Source organism: Aethalodelphis obliquidens, unplaced genomic scaffold, assembly GCF_003676395.1.
Source record: "Aethalodelphis obliquidens isolate GAN/ISIS:26980383/991018 unplaced genomic scaffold, ASM367639v1 scaffold1, whole genome shotgun sequence".
In the NCBI taxonomy this organism is placed as follows: Eukaryota; Metazoa; Chordata; class Mammalia; order Artiodactyla; family Delphinidae; genus Aethalodelphis; species Aethalodelphis obliquidens.
The window spans coordinates 83,712,324-83,730,707 of NW_020837945.1; the positions used below are offsets into that span (position 1 = coordinate 83,712,324).

Here is an 18,384-nt window from a genome sequence, read left to right on the forward strand (position 1 = left end):
GATAGGAGGGAAGAGACTGCTTGGTGAATTGAACTACAGTTGTTTCTTAGCCACATCTGTTGTCCATTGGTCAGACACAAGGCTGAAATGGAAATCCCACTTCTGCTTTCTCTGGAGAAGTTATGCAGCCTCTTTGAACCTCAGGTTTCACGCTTATGAAACCCTGTCTTACAAGGTTTGGTGGAGGATTAAATGAGATATTGTTTGCAAAGCACTTAGCTTATGCCTGATTTATAGTCAGCTCTCTGTGATAGTTGTAGTAGCAGCAGCAACAGCAGTTCTTGTTAACATTACTATCATGTAGCAGGGATCTTCAGCGTATCCAGTCTGTCTGTGGCTGGTGCTTAGAATTACCAGAACTGGTATGAGTGGTTTCAGGGAATCCTAGTAATGTCACAGAATACATTGTTTTCTTCCAAATCAGCATGTTGAAGATGAGTCAAAAGCAGTAAAGCCTGGAAAACAGCATTTTTCTAAGCACCTCTTAAAACCTTATGTGATTTTACTTCAGAAAATTTTGTTAACCCCATACATGTAAAAATCAAAGCATTATTATCGTTTTCTTTCCCTAGGACTTTTCTAAAAGAATTGGAAAAATGCACTGAAAACCCTGAACTTCTGGCACGTTGCTTTCTCAAGAGAGTAAGTCTGTGCTCCCAATAACTCAAAATAACCATGCGATTAAAGTCAGCCCTTAATTTTCTGTGTAATGGCAAGGGCAAATGGAAACACAAGTGGGCTAAAAACTTACATCTGCCTTTTGAATGCAAAGCGGGAGTCCTTTGCAGTACTTCAGCCTTTGTGAGCTGAGTCCAGTTTGACTGAGCTCACCCTGCTAGGTGGGAACAACTGTAAGCCTGGCTTCCTGCCAAGTCCCCTGAAATAGAAGACTGGCCCCCCAGACCCCTGAGGCAGAGGATCCTTCTCTGAATGACTAAGCTAACTGTTTTAGGGCAAGAACCATACAGCAGGCTTAAATTCTTCACTAAAGTTGTAGTAACACTCTCAAAAGAAGTACTAAACTGAAACTATAGAACGTACGTTTTCTTCCATTTTATTTTCTACGGCATCAAGGAAAGTTAGAAAATTTTAAGTCTACAGCCTGTCTTCCACTTAGCACCCCATTTGTGAACTTCCTGTCCTACAACATCGTATTTCTGTCTGCTTCCCTTCCCACCACACAGACCTCTCCCCTCTTGCCAGTTCTCCACCTGGCTTTGGGCAATAAATAGGCTGGCACTTTGGGCCAGTTGTGCTCCCTGGGAGCTGGCTCGGAGAAATGCCTTAGCCGGCATCATTCCCCACCAAGTGCCTCCTTCCTCCTTTGGAGATGAGCCCGGTGCCCTTTGCTTTCTAACCTTTTCCCATTTCTTCTCTCTCTCCCAACCGGCCCTTCCTTTCGTTCTCTTGCTTGTTTTCTTTTTGTGAGCCTGAGACAATAGATCAAACAACTTAAGCATTTTTAAACAGCTCAAATGATGACTGATAAGTCTAAGAGCAGTACAGTAAGTCCCCTACCTACGAACCTTCAAGTTGCGAACTTTCAAAGATGCGAACATGCGTTCACATGTCTGATAACGTAAGTTAGTTCACGTGTCTGGTGTACATTGTCACGTGCATGTATTCTCTGCAAGTGGTTATGCTTTTGTGTGCTTTACTGTACAGTACTGTATAGAGTACAGTAGTACAGTATCTTTATTTCAAGCCCAGGATGTCTGGAAGCAAGCATAAAAGCAGCAGTGATGTAGTTGGTACTAAGATGCGCCGATGGAGAGGGTGTGGAGAAAAGGGAACCCTCTGGCACTGTTAGTGGGAATGCAAATTGATATAGCCACTATGGAGAACAGTATGGAGATTCCTTAAAAAACTAAAAATAGAGCTACCGTACCACCCAGCAATCCCACTACTGGGCATATACCCTGAGAAAACCATAATTCAAAAAGAGTCATGTACCACAATGTTCATTGCAGCTCTATTTACAATAGCCAGGACATGGAAGCAACCTAAGTGTCCATTGACAGATGAATGGATAAAGAAGATGTGGCATATATATACAATGGAATATTACTCAGCCATAAAAAGAAACGAAATTGAGTTATTTGTAGTGAGGTGGATGGACCTAGAGTCTGTCATACAGAGTGAAGTAAGTCAGAAAGAGAAAAACAAATACCGTATGCTAACACATATATATGGAATCTAAAAAAAAAAAAAATCATCATGAAGAACCTAGGGGCAGGATGGGAATAAAGACTCAGACCTACTAGAGAATGGACTTGAGGACATGGGGAGAGGTAGAGTAGGCTGGGACAAAGTGAGAGAGTGGCATGGACACATATATACCACCAAACGTAAAATAGATAGCTAGTGGGAAGCAGCCGCATAGCACAGGGAGTTCAGCTTGGTGCTTTGTGACCACCTAGAGGGGTGGGATAGGGAGTGTGGGAGGGAGGGAGATGCAGGAGGGAGGGAGATGCAAAAGGGAAGAGATATGGGGATATATGTATATGTATAGCTGATTCACTTTGTTATAAAGCAGAAACTAACACACAATTTTAAAGCAATTATACTCCAATAAAGATGCTAAAAAGAAAAAAGTAAAAAGACATGCTGAGCGATAACGATGGAAACAAAAGTGAAAATAATTGAGATAGTGGAGCGACAAGAGGAAGAAGTAACTGAAGAACAGAAGAGATTCACGACGCAGGAAATGGCAAGACTTCCTTTATCTGAGGAGGCACTGTTAGTTTTTGAGGCAAAGGACCTGAATGTAGAATGGTACACGAAGGTTGCAGCAGCCGTTCAGAATGCAATCCAGTGCTACCGTGTCACCTATGATGAGAAAAAAAGAGCTACTACCCAGATATCACTGGACCTGTTTTTTTAAGAGGGTAGATGGAACTGAATCCAGCAAGGAACCGGAACCTGTGCCATCAACGTCAGGCGTGACTGAAAGTGCAGCTCTCGCCCTCCGTCTCCTATTGCTGACGATCCTTCAGCTCTACCATCCCCCACCTCCTCTCCCTCCTCCAGTCAGTAACTCTTCTTGCCTGTTCACTCGATGCCAGCCCCTGTATGCCAGCTGTTGTGCTGTACTACTGTACTTTCAAGGTACTGTACTGTAAGATTAAAAATTTTTTTTTTTACTTTTTGTGTTTTTTTTAATGTATTATTTGTGTGAAAAGTATTATAAACCTATTACAGTACAGTACTATATAGCTGATTGTGTTATTCGGGTACCTAAGCTAACTTTTTTTGGACTTAACGAACAAATTGTACTCACAAACACACTTTCAGAACATGTAGGGGACTTACTGTACCTGTGATAAACTGAAAGCAAGCAACACAAAAATCCCCAGGTTTCAAGGTATTAGACATAATGGAGAAACAGAGTCTTCAACCCTCAGAACTCTGACCGACTTAGAAGACCCCTTCCATAGCCCTGTCTGGGCTTTCCATCACAGCCTTGTCATAGGTTTTTCATCCAGTGACAGAATTCAAGATACATTAGAAACCATTTTGTATTCAATCTGATTAATTTCCTTTTTGACTTACTTTGATAGCATTATTCGTGTTTTATACTATTTGGCAATTTGGGTTAATCAAACCACCAATGTGAAATCTCGTTGCAGAGTTTAGTAATATTTCATAACTGACTATATCATTATTGCAAAGACTTATTGAAATTGTTGAATGAGAAAATGACCAAATTCCTGTGGGGAAAAAAAAAGGATATTATCAAGTTAAAATTGCCAAGTTTGAGGAAATGGTCGGGCAATTGCTAACTAAACATCTTTTCTTAGAAAAATTCCTCTCCTAAAGTTTTACAGAGCTTTTTATAGTCCCCCATGTTGGGAGGAACCCTAGAAATCATTAATCCAGACCACATACCTGCATATAATCCTATATGATTTATGATGTTGGGTACAAAATACAGGTAATAAATTCTTTCCAAGCACAAAGTATTACTCTGAGACAAATGAAGTAATTAAAAACCACAATTACTTAACCTTTGAGAATCCTTGAGGGCATTGTCGCAGCTGTGCAAAGACCTGTACTGGTTAGCCAATAAGGCAGGCCCATCACCCACTATTTACTACAGCAGTTTACCTCTTCTCAGTAATACTTGCAGACTTCCACTAATCATGAACAAGAATTTTGAAATATTGCTCTAGCCAAGTGTTTCAGTCAGATTTGATAGCTTGTAGTATCCAGGAAGATTCTGCCCCAGAGACCAAACTCCATGTAGAATAGCGTTTGTCAATAGTTTACTTTGAGTCCCATTTGCTCTGAGATCTCACGTGGTACAATAGAAAAAAACACTGGGGTGGGACTCAGAAAACTTAACTTCTTATCTAAGTTGAGCCACTTGCTATCAGCATGACCTCAATTATGTCACTTAAACCCCAGGAGTTTCACTTTTCTCCTGCATACAACAAGCTTAGTAATACCAATATGTAAAGTTGTGGAAATCAAATAAAATAATGCACACAGAAGGACTCTACAAAAGTAAAAAATGCTTTGACAATAGCTACCATTTGTTGGGTACTCTGCATGTATTGGGCATTTGTTGAGAGGTTTCTATACATCTTCCCATTTAATCGCACAACAATCATAGGAGTTGACTGCTGTTGTGAGCCCACTTAACAGATGAGAAACTGAAGCGAAGGAAGGTTAAGTAACTGACCTCGGACCAAATAGTTTGTAAGTAAGAAAGCCAGGAACTGAACCTGAGCCACAGTCTTCTTAATCCGTAAGAAATCTTCCTGTGTAAATATGAGGTTGGGCGTGTAAGGTCGGATCTAAACAAACGGCACCGCGAAACAGAGGAAAGCTTCAAGTGAGCTTTTTTAGGGAGCGCTCCCGGGGTAGGTTCACTGGTCCGAGAGAAAGGGGCCAGAGAAGTCGCACCCGGGCGAGGGTTGGGCAAGATTTTATAGGGGAAGAAGGGAAAGGGGTGTGGTGAATCTGGGAGGTCGCAGGGTATTCCTTATTTGGTGGTCTTTTCGGGTATCCTAGGGGACCGTTAGTCCCACCCCTCGAAAGGCCGGAAGGCTGGGCCGGGTGCAAAGTCCCCAGGTCAGTTCCTGGAACTGGGTGGTCCGGAATGTCTCCAGGGCAGTTTCTGGAACTGGGTGGTCCGGAATGTCTCCAGGGTAGTTTCTGGAACTGGGTGGTCTGGAGAATTTCGGTCTGATGAAACCTGTGAATCTGATTGTGTTCCCCTGCCTCGGGCCAGTTGGCCTTACAGGGGGTAGCAATTTTTTTAGCCTCCTGATTTATTCTATAGGGAGGTAAGGAGAATCAGGTACTTTCGTATGCTGCTGGTTAGTGCACATGCTTTCTCTAAGGAATTTTGGACTGAAGAGCAAATTTAGGTCAGTAGTTGTGTTTCAGTACTGGAAGGCATATAATGTTCTGTGATGCTCAAAGTGCAGACACAGGACCAAAGGGTGAAGGTTTCAGGAACACAGGTATCAGCTCAGCAACCACCAAGAGAACCAGGTCCCTTTCTGTTACTGGGAGGATTTAGGGAAAGGTGGCCGACTGTTGGCGATGTTTTCCTGGGTGGAAGTCTGGATCTCCAGTCTCCTCCAGCTTCTGAGAATCTTCTGGTGTTGAGTGTTGAAAGCAATGAAACCTTGAATCCTTTTAGGAGCAAAAGGCCAATGTCTTTGTGCTCTGACAAACCAAATGTGGGTGAAATGCCTTAATCAGTTTGTAGTGTTTTATAAGCCTGGCCTTCAGTGTAGCAGGAGTATTCCTCAAGTCTAGGCTACTACACTCTGGGAGCCATTGAGTTTAACAAATGTACTTAGCACAGTGCCTGGCACATCAAAGGCACTCAACGGATAGTTCTGGAGTGAATGAATAAGGAAGTTATTATTGTTAAGTTCTGAATTATTCTAGTTTCTTAACCAATCTGAACAACATTTCTCAAGGGCTGTCTGCCTTCTTAAACGTGTGTGTGTGTGTGTGTGTGTGTGTGTGTGTGTGTGTGTGTGTGATTTTTCTTGGAGAGAATAGCAAAGGACAGAGTTGCTGTAGTCCTTGCAGTGAAGTGAAATGACCACTTCCAATCCATCGGGAGAGAGGAAGAGCTACAGAAATGGAAATCATTCACTACAGCAGGGTGTTTAGAAATAGAATAGACATAGTGAAAGCTGTAAGGGAAAAAATAACCCATGTCCAGATGAAGGACATCAAGAGTGGCCTCAGCAAGAGGACAGGGACACAGAAATCCACAAAGAAGTGGCCACGTGGTCATCTCTGCCAGAGCAGCCCGGGCTCTGTGGCAAGCACAGCTGAGTGGACAGACCAGGTTCTCCTGATGGAATGGATGAAGCTGGCAAGCTGACTCCACAGGCTGGGGGTATCTTTTCTATCTGGGATATTGGCAGATGTGTTCCCACCTCACACAGTCTTTGATGCAATGAGAATATAGGTCACACAGCACTTGGAATCCCTCTTGATCTCTAGCACTGAGATAGTCATGTAGCTTTTCCAGTCTCGGAGTCTTGTGCTGCGGGTTGAAGGTGATGTCTGAGACGGGTTGCCCAGACCATTTCGGTTTGTGTCCAGACTGCCACATTTTCCTTCTGGGATGTTTCTAACCTTTGGTTGTTTCTTAGGTTTATTTGTAGGGGTGGCATCATGATAACTGTAAAAAGGAGTGAGTGGGGAGAGAGAAAGGAGAGGCCATCAGCTACGAGCACTTTTTGTCCTTTTTATTACTCAGTACAGAACTATCTGGGGGAGATATTGGTGTCCCAGATAACGAGCAGAGGGGAAAGGATAAAGTAAAAACTCAACTCCTGTTCATGAATTTACTTACTTATTTACCAGAGTCCTGTAGCTGCTCTCACAGCACTCCATTCACATCTGCGTTGTTTATAACCCTGTGTTCATCTCCCCATCACACACTCACCCCAACAGAAGGTTATTTATTGTGCATCCCCAGTTCCTTACACATTGAAAATACTCAGGCCTGTTGAATGAATGAATAAACTGTATTATCCTGTCCTCTTACTGAAAAATGCTACCTGGTTAATTTGTTCTAACTTTTTCTCACCCAGAAAGAAGACCTTCAAATATATTTTAAATATCATAAGAATCTGCCCCGAGCCAGGGCAATCTGGCAAGAATGTCAAGACTGCACCTACTTTGGGGTAACATTGCATTTCTAAGGTCTCCCACAAACTGTTTTCCCTGGACGCTGTTTATGTACATCCAATTTGTAAAGAAATTGGAAGTATGAACTAGGAAGAGGAACTTGGCATTAATTGGAATTTATGTTTATTAATTGGGATTTATGTTTATTAATTGGGATTTATGTTTATTAAAAGTCTCTCCTTTTTTGAAATTATACACTGGAAGTTTCAATGCTGCCCTGAGTCTCCATGGGACAGCTCTGTAATGAGCAGCTGTAGCCTGGTGAGAAAACCAGGGTCCTCTTCTAGGATGGGTTTTAAAAGTGGAATTAAGTCACACTTTGGGGTTCCCTGGAATGATACCAATAAGCCCATCATGTACCCTTGACTAGACTCCACCACCCCCAAACCCCAATTCTAAGACAACCTTTTCAGAAGCCTGCCCCATTGTCTCCCTCCTAATGGACTTACTTTCTTAAAGAAATAAATGTTCCGGCATTCCCACTTGCCTATAAAAATACTAGCCAAGCCCATCCCCTTTCCCATTACTCTCATTTTACACACTGTTCCTGAGGGACTGAACAGCCAATAACATTATGAAACTGGTCGACACAGCTGCCCCTTCTCTCCATGAAGAGCTCATTTCACTTCTTGTATTTAAATGCTGCCGCTTCTGTTCTGTGTGTGTGTGTTGTTTTGTTTTATGTTGTTTCTGTTTGGCTTTTCAAGGTATGCCAGCGTCAACTGGGTCACAGTCTCCCTCTTTTTAAGTATCTGAGAGGACCAAGCCAGAGGCTTACGAAGTACCAGATGTTGTTGAAGGTAAGTCGATGAGACAGTGCTTCCTGTGCTTGGAGAACAGATGTGGGCGCTATGGTGCTCTTTTCCTTAGACACGTAGAATTGTGACTTCGACTTCCAAAGGTGAAACTATGTCTAGATTTCAGGCTTTTTCTGTCCCCAGGTCTAAATCAGCCTCCTCAATGAGGAATAAAACCAAAGAATCATAGGGTCCCGGGAGCCTGGCTAGTCCATCATGCGGCCAGAACTTGGATCTCTAAGGAGAGCCCAGCTTGGGGGAGCAGAGGTCCTTGGGAGGAAAGTGGGGAAGAGGGAGGCCACCACACTGCTGGCAGCTGAGAGGGTGGGGAGGCAGCCAGACCTCTATTCTCGGTAACATATCTACAGGTAAGATATCATCTGCTCCATTTTACAGCTGGGGCAAGGAGCTTCAGGAAAGAGCTGTGGTTTTCCCTAAAGCTACTATTTTACGTGCATTTAAACAATGGAGGGGAGAAGACAAAACTGGATTCTTTTGCGACATCTACCTCTGCCCTTAGACTGAGGATTTTTCTCAAGAGCAGCATAACAGAATGTTGTTTTGCTGAATCCCTAGGTGGTTCTTTCTTTCTTTGCTCTGACACCAGCACACCTGCAGGAGAGCACTCCCAGACTGCGCCACCACCCACCCGCGTGTGCCCCCCCCCCCACCCCCACTCCCCCCACCCCCCCACCCCGCCCACACACACACAGGACAGGAGCTCTGTCAAAGCTGCTTCCCCAGGTGTGAGCTCAGGGAAAGGTTTGGGTCACTCCTCCAAGGTCTGTTTTGAGTTAACCTTTATAAGCAGCTGTTGCCCAGTTGGCTACTCTCACTTAATTTAAAAACAAGCCCCTGCTGTTTACTGGGTATCTTCCCACATGTATTTCTTTTTGTTTGTTTGTTTTTGTTTTAAAAAAGAATTGTTTACTTACTGAACCTGGGGCAGATTAGATACACAACCAACTTTAAATTTACATCTTTTAACTCAACTTTGAAGTGTTTTCACACACACGTACACAAATTGGCATGCAACAGTTGTCCTAAGGTAAAACACAGTCACCTTAAACCGTTGCAGGTATTTTCGCCCAAGGTTGAAAAATTGTTTATCCTGAACATGAAAACCTGTAACAGATTTAAATTAAATATATAAAACTCGTTACTTGTAGTTTTCCCCTTGCAAAGATCCAAAAAAAAAATGTACAAGTAACTAATATACATCAGTCACAACATAATCCTGGATCATCCCCACACCAAAACCAGATGCTCCTTTAATTTTAAACCCATCATCAGAGGCCAAGAGGAAGTCATTTAGTTTTAGATAAAACAAAATTCACACCCACCTGTATTTCTTATTTAATCCCCACCATCAGATGTGCCAAAAGGCTCTGAAGTGTGAAGAAACTGAGGCTCAGGGCAGTTAAGCTTATTGCCAATGTTTTGCCCTCAGAACAAGTTACCCTCTCAGCTTTGCATCAGCAGGCCCAGCCTTGCCTGCACCGGCTCTGCCACTGCCAGTGTGGGATGCCTGCACCTGTCAGGCCTTGGTTTTCTCGCCTGTTAAGTGAGGACACCAGAACCTCCTGCACAGGTTGCTGTGAGGAGCCAGTGAGTGACGCAGTAGAGAGCTCACTCAGGGCTGACCCCCAGGAAGCTTCCTCAACGTAACGTGCGGCTGTTGTTTTATACATGGAGCCGTCACACCAGCCTGGGAGTGAGGCTGAGGAGCCTCTGCTTCCCTCCAAGAGCGGCATCTGTGAGCATGTTTTGGTACAGCGTTAAATGGTAATACTCCATGTAGGCTAGGGGCTGGTGAAAAAAGCTTTCATTTAAGGCTGGTGGGAACATAGTCCTTCTCTAAAGAACTTGGAAACATGCATCACAACTCTTAACATTAACAATTCTACTTGTAGGAATTTATCCTTAAGAAAAGTGTATAAAGATTATTATTATTTTAGTAAAAAATTATTGAACCTAAATGTTTAACAGTAGGGGGGATTAATCAATCATGATTTAGCTATAGGATGCAATACTCTGCCACAATTTTAAAACATGTTTAAAAAATATATAATGTCATGGGAAAATGTTCATGATACGTTGTTGAGAAAAAGCAGGCTACAAAATAGTGTGTCCAATGGGGTTCTATGTTTGTGGAAAGAACACTGCGCTGAATGTACCATTTACTCTTTCCCTCTTACTTGTGACAAACAGACAAATTTATATACATCCTCATTTTAGCATTGGCTGGAGATTGTTTGCGCAACAGATTAAGTTGGCCTTCTACTTTTTGATTTTCAATAAAGCTTTTGGGTTAATGCAGGGTCTGCTGGATTTTGAGTCACCTGAGGATTTGGAGATGGACCCAGGTGATCTAGAAGGAGGTTTGGCTAAGGTACTGGATATTAAATATCGTTCTGTGTACTAACTGCTAATGGTGTTTGCCTATACATGGAAGGACTTAAGAGCGACTTCGTTTTGTTTATGATCTTTATTGTGTAAATTTTCTAAAATAATATGCATCCTATAATTCATAGTCAGGAAAAAACAAAAAAATAAAGACAATTTCAAAGTGGGGATTCGTAATAGGATAAGTGGTAATATATCTTCTTCCTTCCACATAAAAATGTTTTACTGGAATACAAAAGTAGGCGAAGGTATAAAATGCATACATAAAAGACTGGAAGTAAGTATAATAAAATCCCTTCGGTGGTTTTCCTGCATGGTAGGATTATGAATGATTTATATTTACTTCTTTGTACGCCTTAGTAAATCTATATACATTATGCCCTGTTCCCTTCCAAATGTGTGTGTATATGTGTGTGAATTCTAAGACAGCCAAGAAGAAACTTGGAAGAAGTGATGGCCACACCAGATTGGGAAGAAATTTTTGGCTTGGAAGTGGGTTTTTTCAATTTTTCTATTATAAAATTCTGGTTTTAACAAGAATAACATGAGGCATGTGTCTCAAGGGGCGGTCATTTGCATGTCCTCTCTGCTCACATGGTGCTGTGGGGATGCCTTAAGATTAAAGGAAGCTCAGGGCACAGGTAGTAATTTTATAGCCTGGAGCAAATGCAGCTAGCCTGGTTTAGAGGAGTTTAATAATGTTTGTAAGAATTTACCCTGAGTTAGAGAGGTTTAATAATGTTTGTAAGAGTCCTATATCACACAATGTAAAACTAGCCACTTGCCATGTTTGTGGGAGGAGGGTTAGTGGGAAGGAGAGGGAATAGGTAGCCGTGGAGTCTCTAAAAGCACATTGAGTTTCAAGTATTTAGGAAAAAGGAAGATGCCTGGTGTAAGAACTTTTAATCCTTTGTTAATGATGTTACAATAAACTCGGGTGAGAGTGTGTTGTCTTCCACCAGGACCTGGAACACATTTACCATAAGTAAGAAGGTAAGAATCCATGGAAAATTGTTCAGTGGAGGCAGCATGCTCTGCTCCATTCATCAGCCCTGTCACTCATATCTCTTATCCAAACATGCTAATCTTTATAGTTTAAGTAGAGATTAAGAAAATACACAACCCTTTGCTTACATCATACAGTAGAGGATAAGAAGAGGTGGGGCTATATGCGGAGCAGCAAAGAGCTCTCTGTTCTTTGTTGTAGAAGTTGATGTGTTAAAAAAAAAAAAAAAATGGACGAAGCCAAAATCTTTTTGTTTGTATTTAGCAGATAACAGATAAATACGCTATGTAGGTAGCAGGTGAATAAAATACGGAAACCCCAAGCGAAAGACTTTGAAGCTGAAACCATCCCTACCATGTCCTAAGTGTCACAATAGTAATAATTGGAACGTCGGTGTCTTAAATTAGCTTTTCCCTTAATTCTGGGTCTTTATGCTGTTTGGGAGGTGCAGATCACGTTGGCTTACCTCTTTGGCATATTTAATGGTGATAGAATATGGGAAGGGCAGGGGGAGGAGAGGAGAGAGAAAGGGCAGAGCTCGGGGAGATTCAGTGTGGCAAATGCCACCGTTATGATGTTTACACATAAATCATTAGTAAACCTCTGCATAGCAGCCCATTCTTTGCCTCTAAAGTTTACAAATATCCTCCTCTGGGAGGGTTTTAAGTATAATTTTACCCATAGGAATAAGACTGTCACATTAAATACAGGAATATGATACTCGGATTATACTTTTCAGTAGGCCCTGGGGGTAGGGGAGTAAAAGGGAGAGCACCCTATTTAAAAGGGCTGGGGTTTTCATGCTTTACAAAAGCTCAGGATGTTTCTTATATAGCCAGAATATAATGTCCATGATTTTATGAACTTCATTCTTCATTAGTACAATGTGCAGAAAGTGTAATGATTTTGCTTGTGTGTGTGTGTGTGTGTGTGTATCATATATTGTACTTAAACCAGCAAATATCCTTAGCTACAATTCTTTGGGAGCAGGGAAACAGGTTGATGTACCTACCTTCTCAGTAACTTCATGCTGGCTGGATCCGTAGCTCCTTATCTCTGTCCTGTTTCCCTTCTTCCCTTGGTAGATGGTTTACCTTTTGATTTCCAACAAGGCATTTGGTTTCCACAGAATGGGCCAGAGAGGACCAAGGATTCAGCCTTCTCAGACGACCTACAACAAGCTTTGGCCATGATGGAGGATTTGATCAAGTCCTGTGAGTTGGCTGTGGACCTGGCAGCAGTCACCGGATGTCCGGTATGTTCCATAGCAAGTGCTGGGACATTTCCACAAAAGGCAGGCACAGTATTACAAAGGTAGCAGATACTGTGGCAAAGTTAGAGAACTGATCTGTGGGAAAGGAATTTGACTCTGGAGGAAAGCTACCTAAATCGGTCAGCAAACCTGTGCTACGAGATTCCAAGCAGCACCTCAGCATTTTTAGGAATCTTGGGTTGTGGTCCTTGGGATCCTGAATGTGGAAACTGACCCATACTCTGGAAAAAGCAAGAACTCAGGGACCAGAACATATTGGGCAGGGGAAAGTGCTGAGGGAGTAATTTATTTTCTCACTCGTGGCACCATTAAAATATTAAAAGATTTTCCCTCTTGAGTTATATTTTCTCTGTGAAAATTACTTTGAAAATGGGTCCTAAGTGAACACCCAACCCCATTTTACAACACAGATCCCAGAAGAGGCCTTGTATATCCCTTAATCCAAGTGCTTAAAGAAAAATACCCAAAGAGAGAGTGCTGGGGGGTTGAGCCATCTCAACTCTGGCATTAGAGTTAATCCCAAGTAGGCCAGACCCAGGCATTCCAGGCAAACTATCCTCTATAACTGTATGATCACCCTGGGACTGGGACATAATTAATATTCAGCTGGTTTTCACTGTGAGCTACTCTAGATTTTGACTCAGGGGTATTTTCTGTCATTGTCATAACAAATTACCCCAAACTTGGTGTGTTCAAATAGTGCAAATTTATTGTCTTACAGTTCCATGGATCAGGAGTACAACATAGTCTCACTAGGCTAAAATCAAGGTGTCTGCCTTCCTTTCTGGAGGCTTTAGGAGAAAATCTCTTTCACTGCCTTTTCCAGTTTACAAAGGCCACCCACTCACTTCCTCTGCTCATGGCATCTTCCTCCCTCTTCAATGCCAGCAGCGGAGGTTGAGTTCTTCTCGCATCACATCACTCAGACCTTCCCTTCTTTCTCTTCCACCTTTAAGGACTCTTGTGATTACATTGGACCCAACCAGTTAATCGATGATAATCTCCACATCTCAAAGTCAGCTGCAACCTTAATTCATTTGTCACGTTACCTGACCTAGTCTCAGGCTCCAGGGATTAGGGCATGGACATCTTTGGGAGGCCATTCTTCTGCCTCCCACACAGGAATCAAGCATTCAGAGCATTGTTGATACATGTCACACAGATACTTTCCTTCTCTTTTTTACCTTTTCATTTTTACCTGGACTTAACATACTGTTTATTGAGGTGTTAGTAGATGAAATGACCTTTCTTTTCTTTCCTTGTCAGAAATCAAACCACACAAATTAATTAGGGGCAAAAAACCCTGTGATTTTTGATTTCCCTCCCTCCTGGTTTTCCTCTGGGCAGCATCTCAGAAACAGCCCCACTGGGTTTGCTGAGATCTGGGCAGCGATGCTATTACTGTCCCCTGGGACTCCAGAATGCTCTCTGCTTACTACTGATGCAAGATTCAAGAGGGTATTCATGAACCATGGGGTGTGTGGCAGAGGGGATAGTTTTCTTGATGATAACTGTTTCCTTCTTTGGCTAAGAAAAGTCAAGAGAGCAATTTGTTTAATCATTTGGAATATCTTTCTGTTCTTCTTTTCATCTTTGAACACATGTCAGCTACCCCTATCAGATGTCCCTTTCTCTGAATCAAAAGAGTGTCCTGGAACCTGTACTTAGGGCAGGAAACTCCCAGCTATTATTCTGAGTGTAAGTAACATAGGAAGGGGAAGTTATGAGAAAAGAATATTAAAATGTGAGTAAATAGCAATCTACTCTGATTTCATTCCAAGCTGGTTTGCATGCAAATAAGATGAATGAGTTTATAGAATTGTAGAGATTTTTTAACACCAAGGCAAAGAACTTTTCTCCCCCATGTGTCCTCAGAATTGCACCTTTGAAATACAGTCCATGGTTTCTTTTTCACTAAGACCTTAACTTGCTTTACATCTAGTACATTAAGTAATGTATCCTGACAGCTTTGTATAATCCTACTGAATTATGGAAGAGCAGGCATTGGACTTTTCAACTTTCTGATTCAGGAACAGGTCCATGGAAAGAAGAGTTGACTCACCCCAATCACGTGGTCATCAGCGAGGACTACTTCTTGGATCTCTTTACTCCCTATCCAGGGTGCCAACCTCTCAACACATTCTTCATCTGATTCTGTTTAGAGTTTACTAACAACTCAACTACTGTTAACTCAGATCTAATGATTCTGAGATTCTTTGCATCAGCTTTGTAGAACTTTATCACAAGGTGTTTCCCATCACATGCTGTAGGTAGCGATGAATCCAGAACTTAACTTCTTAGTTTCTCTATTAACATCCAATATTAACCTGGTTTTGTGAAGAAAAGAAATTGAACTTGGTGGGATGAATTCATAATTAAAACAACTAGAAAAAATGCCCTTCTGATATTTACATTTTCTCCCTGTTGTGTATACTCAGTTAGTTCTTGGTTTAATTTAATCACAAAAGATTTAAGAAAAAATTTTTTAAGAAAATTTGTTTTGTGGAACACTGAAATGTAATTTATTTCCCTCTCTTTACAAAAAAAAAAGTTCCCCCCCTGGGGCTTCCCTGGTGGCGCAGTGGTTGAGAGTCCGCCTGCCGATGCAGGGGACTCGGGTTCGTGCCCTGGTCCGGGAGGACCCCACATGCCGCGGAGCGGCTGGGCCCGTGAGCCATGGCCGCTGAGCCTGCGCGTCCAGAGCCTATGCTCCACAACGGGAGAGGCCACAACAGTGAGAGGCCCGCGTACAGCAAAAAAAAAAAAAAAGTTCCCCCCCTATTCAATTTAGTGCATAAAATATAGATGCATTTAGAGTTCTTTTAAATCCTCACTTGCCAGGAACATGTTCCAAGGTTGAATAGTAAAGGTTGAATGAAATATTTTATTTTCTGAAACAAATTTATGTTATTCGATAAAGGAATTATTTTTATGGCAAATTTATTGTGGGCTAGGGCCAGGTATTTTATTTTCTATTTTAGTTCCCACTTTCCTTACCATAGTGTTGGCTGCAGAGATAAGGCTGAGTAAATAATCTTGATGACTCAGTGGAATTGCCTTGTACGTCATCCCACCTTCACAGCACCCATGTTAAAGGGTGATTGTGAGGCATAAATGAGGATTGAATCATAGGGCACCTAGCACCATGCCTGGCACCTGGTAGATGCTGAACAAAGGGCCCCAGTGCTGACTTATTTGCGTACTTAGGCTGGAAAGGAAGGAACCCCTTTGCTTCTGCCAGTTGTAATCACAGGCCCCTCGGTCCCACAGCTTCTACTTTTCATTTCTGGACCAGGCTTTGTGCTAATTCACTTATCCAGATGTTTCCTGCCTCTTTGTACAAGAAGTATATAGCTCTGTCCCTTTAGCTGTCATGGCCAGGAGTGAAAACCTGGGCACCCAAAAGAAGTCTCCTTCTGGAGGCTAGTTTTCCTACGGTCACTCTCTCAGTCAGATTCTTCATTTGGTCGATGTAGTCACATTTGAAATTCTTACCTCAGAGCTCTTACCTACAAAATGTCCACACATGAAAATGGTAGCATTTACTAGATTATTTTGCCATCATTCCCCATATCAGGGAGACCATCTGACATTTCATTTTCTGATTTGTTTGGGGCAGCCCCTATGTTGTATCTATGAGCTCACACCCATCAGATTCATCAACACACCAAAGTGATGGCCACACTAGTACGTCACTAGTGGAAAAACTGGTTGAGGCTACATTCATTTCCTAGAGCTGTGATAACAAAGCACCACAAATTAGGTGGCTAAAAAACACGAAAATGTATTCTCTCACAGTTCTGGAGGCAAGAGGTCCAAAATCAAGGTTGTCGGCAGGCCCGTTCCTCTAAGGCTCTAGAGAAGAATCCTTCCTTGCTTGTTTCCTGGCTTCCTTGGCTTCTAGCTGCATCACTACAATTTCTGCCTATCGTCCTAACTGTCTTCTCTATGTGTGTGTCTTTGTTTTCTTATAAGGACACCAGTCATTGGATTAGGGCCCACCCTTATCCAGTATGACCTCATTTTAATTAATTACCTCTGCAAAGAGCCTATTTCCAAATAAGGTCACATTCTGAGATCCTGGGTGGACATGAGTTTTTTGGGAAATACTATTCAAGCCAGTTCAAGGTCATCACTGAATTAGCTTCCTCACAGTGCTGAGCATTTAGCTTTGTGTCCCCTCAGGCACTCACTAAATGCCAATAAATGATTCCATACTTTAGGGCACAAGTATCTGCAAGAGGTTGTACATGTAGTCTCTGGCCTTGGGACCAACTCCTGTCTGACTGGAAAGAAAGGATATATATGGTTGAAAAGGTGGCCAAGGGTCATCCTTGGTCCTGTTCAGAGCAATCCCCCTACCGTCTTCCCTTTGGAGGCAGAGTAGCCTCCACACAGGCATGTGTCCTGGATGACAGTAACGTAGGTACACCTGTCCTTCATCACTGCTATACAGGGCATGTGCCCTCGGCCACCGCAGGATGGGTCTCAAGCATTGAGATGTCTGATCCCATCACGAGCGTGGTCCTGAGAAAGTTTATGCAAGATGTCCTGGATGATAGGTAGCCCATCTCTTCCAACTCATCTCAAAAGACCCAGTGATTCCCTCTAGTGACCTTCAATGATGACAGGCTTACTGGAAAAGGCAACCATATGGCCTCAGGAAGAGTCAGAACAATGACAGGACAGGACTCATAGGTGTGAGAGCTAAACAATTCCAGGATCCACAGCAACTCTAGGACTTTGGCCTGGGAGGGAGCTGGGGTTCTCACCTGTGTGCTCTGCCTATACGTGCCAGGTATGTCCTCTCCCCTCACCGGCCGCTGACTGGTTCTTTCCCTCCATTGGTGTCTTTTCCTCTTCCTCATAGTTTCTGATGACTTACCTTCTTTATTGCTCTGCTTCCTTATCATTTATTCCACCTCCAGCCCTCTCATAAAGCATCTCACAGCTACAACTCTTGCTGCTTACTGCTTCCTCCTTAGTTCTCCTCAGTTCAGACAGGGATCAGATTGGCCATCTGGCACATCTTTTTTACACCGGGCCTCTGTAGTCAGGGGCTGGCCCGTCTCTGGATTCACATCCTTTGGCCAATTGCTTACTCAGGTTCAAACAGCTGTGGCTGTGGAAGGGATGAGAAGTGCAGAGGCTGTAAAGGACAAAAACGTCGCTGCCTAGGGTGGCCTCTTCCGCCTCTACAGCCCACGGCCTTGGCAGACACCTTAACTCACATCTCCCAGCCCTCTGCAGGTCATCAGAGTGTACACCTGGGCTTGTTCTCCCACTCCCCCATCCTTCTGGCCTCTTTCAGAATTGCTTTTAAAAGCTGTACTATGAAATGATGCCTCCACATTCCCCAGATGTGTTATTAGAAACAGCTTTACCTAAAATCCATTCTGGGATGCGGTTGAAGGTGGGCTCAGTATTTGACACAGTGACCCTTTATGAAGACCCATGGGAGAAATTTCTCTCACGTCTTATTAACAAATGGCCATGCTTTCCCTTAACAACTGGTTTGGGTATGTCTTCGGACATTATGAATCATATAACTCACCAGATTTCCCTCTGTACTGCCTGCCAGAAGGTCGAAGTCTAGTCTGCAGCAAGTTTACATGCTTTATGTTGTATGGGTTTTATGTACATCCTCTTCATCTTACTGTTGTAATCTCTATTTTTTTTCTTCAGCCTAATTTCCTTGGTTATTTTCTGTCTGCCTATAATGTATATATTTT

The 18,384-nt window shown here is 42.7% G+C and overlaps 1 protein-coding gene across 1 annotated transcript in view; it reads left to right on the forward strand.

The window, feature by feature from the left end:
* Positions 1 to 18,384, forward strand: part of MCF2L2 (MCF.2 cell line derived transforming sequence-like 2) — a 217,629-nt gene that overhangs the window by 170,421 nt on the left and 28,824 nt on the right. Inside the window, exons 18-22 of the mRNA XM_027122468.1 lie at positions 573 to 642; positions 7,074 to 7,166; positions 7,878 to 7,970; positions 10,288 to 10,359; positions 12,509 to 12,634. Of these exons, the coding sequence (XP_026978269.1) occupies positions 573 to 642; positions 7,074 to 7,166; positions 7,878 to 7,970; positions 10,288 to 10,359; positions 12,509 to 12,634 (454 nt within the window). The remainder of the gene's footprint in view (positions 1 to 572; positions 643 to 7,073; positions 7,167 to 7,877; positions 7,971 to 10,287; positions 10,360 to 12,508; positions 12,635 to 18,384) is intronic.